Source organism: Corvus brachyrhynchos, unplaced genomic scaffold (assembly GCF_000691975.1).
Source record: "Corvus brachyrhynchos isolate BGI_N302 unplaced genomic scaffold, ASM69197v1 scaffold660, whole genome shotgun sequence".
In the NCBI taxonomy this organism is placed as follows: Eukaryota; Metazoa; Chordata; class Aves; order Passeriformes; family Corvidae; genus Corvus; species Corvus brachyrhynchos.
Genome location: NW_008235547.1, coordinates 29,625 through 29,858, shown reverse-complemented (window position 1 = coordinate 29,858; position 234 = coordinate 29,625). Strand labels below are relative to the sequence as shown.

The window sequence follows — 234 nt, the reverse complement described above, 5'->3', positions numbered from 1 at the left end:
GGGGTGTCACAGCATGGGGGAGCCACCGGTGCCCCCCCTTTCCCCCTCCTCCCAGGTTCTGTTCATCGAGTCCATCTGCAACGACCCCGCCATCATCGAGGAGAACATCAAGGTGAGACCCTGGGGAGGGGGGGTGTGACAACAGGGACCTGGAGGTGACAACTGCACCTGGGGGGGGGCTGTGGAAAGCTGCGTGTACCCCCCAAAAAGCCGGGCCGCCCCCCCCACTCCCCA

At 65.8% G+C, this 234-nt stretch overlaps 1 protein-coding gene across 1 annotated transcript in view; it reads left to right on the top strand.

Annotated features, from left to right (window-relative positions):
• The window catches only part of LOC103616123 (6-phosphofructo-2-kinase/fructose-2,6-bisphosphatase), a 5,192-nt gene that overhangs the window by 2,379 nt on the left and 2,579 nt on the right, over positions 1-234 (top strand). The window contains exon 5 of the mRNA XM_017735057.1: positions 56-112. Within this exon, the coding sequence (XP_017590546.1) occupies positions 56-112 (57 nt within the window). The remainder of the gene's footprint in view (positions 1-55; positions 113-234) is intronic.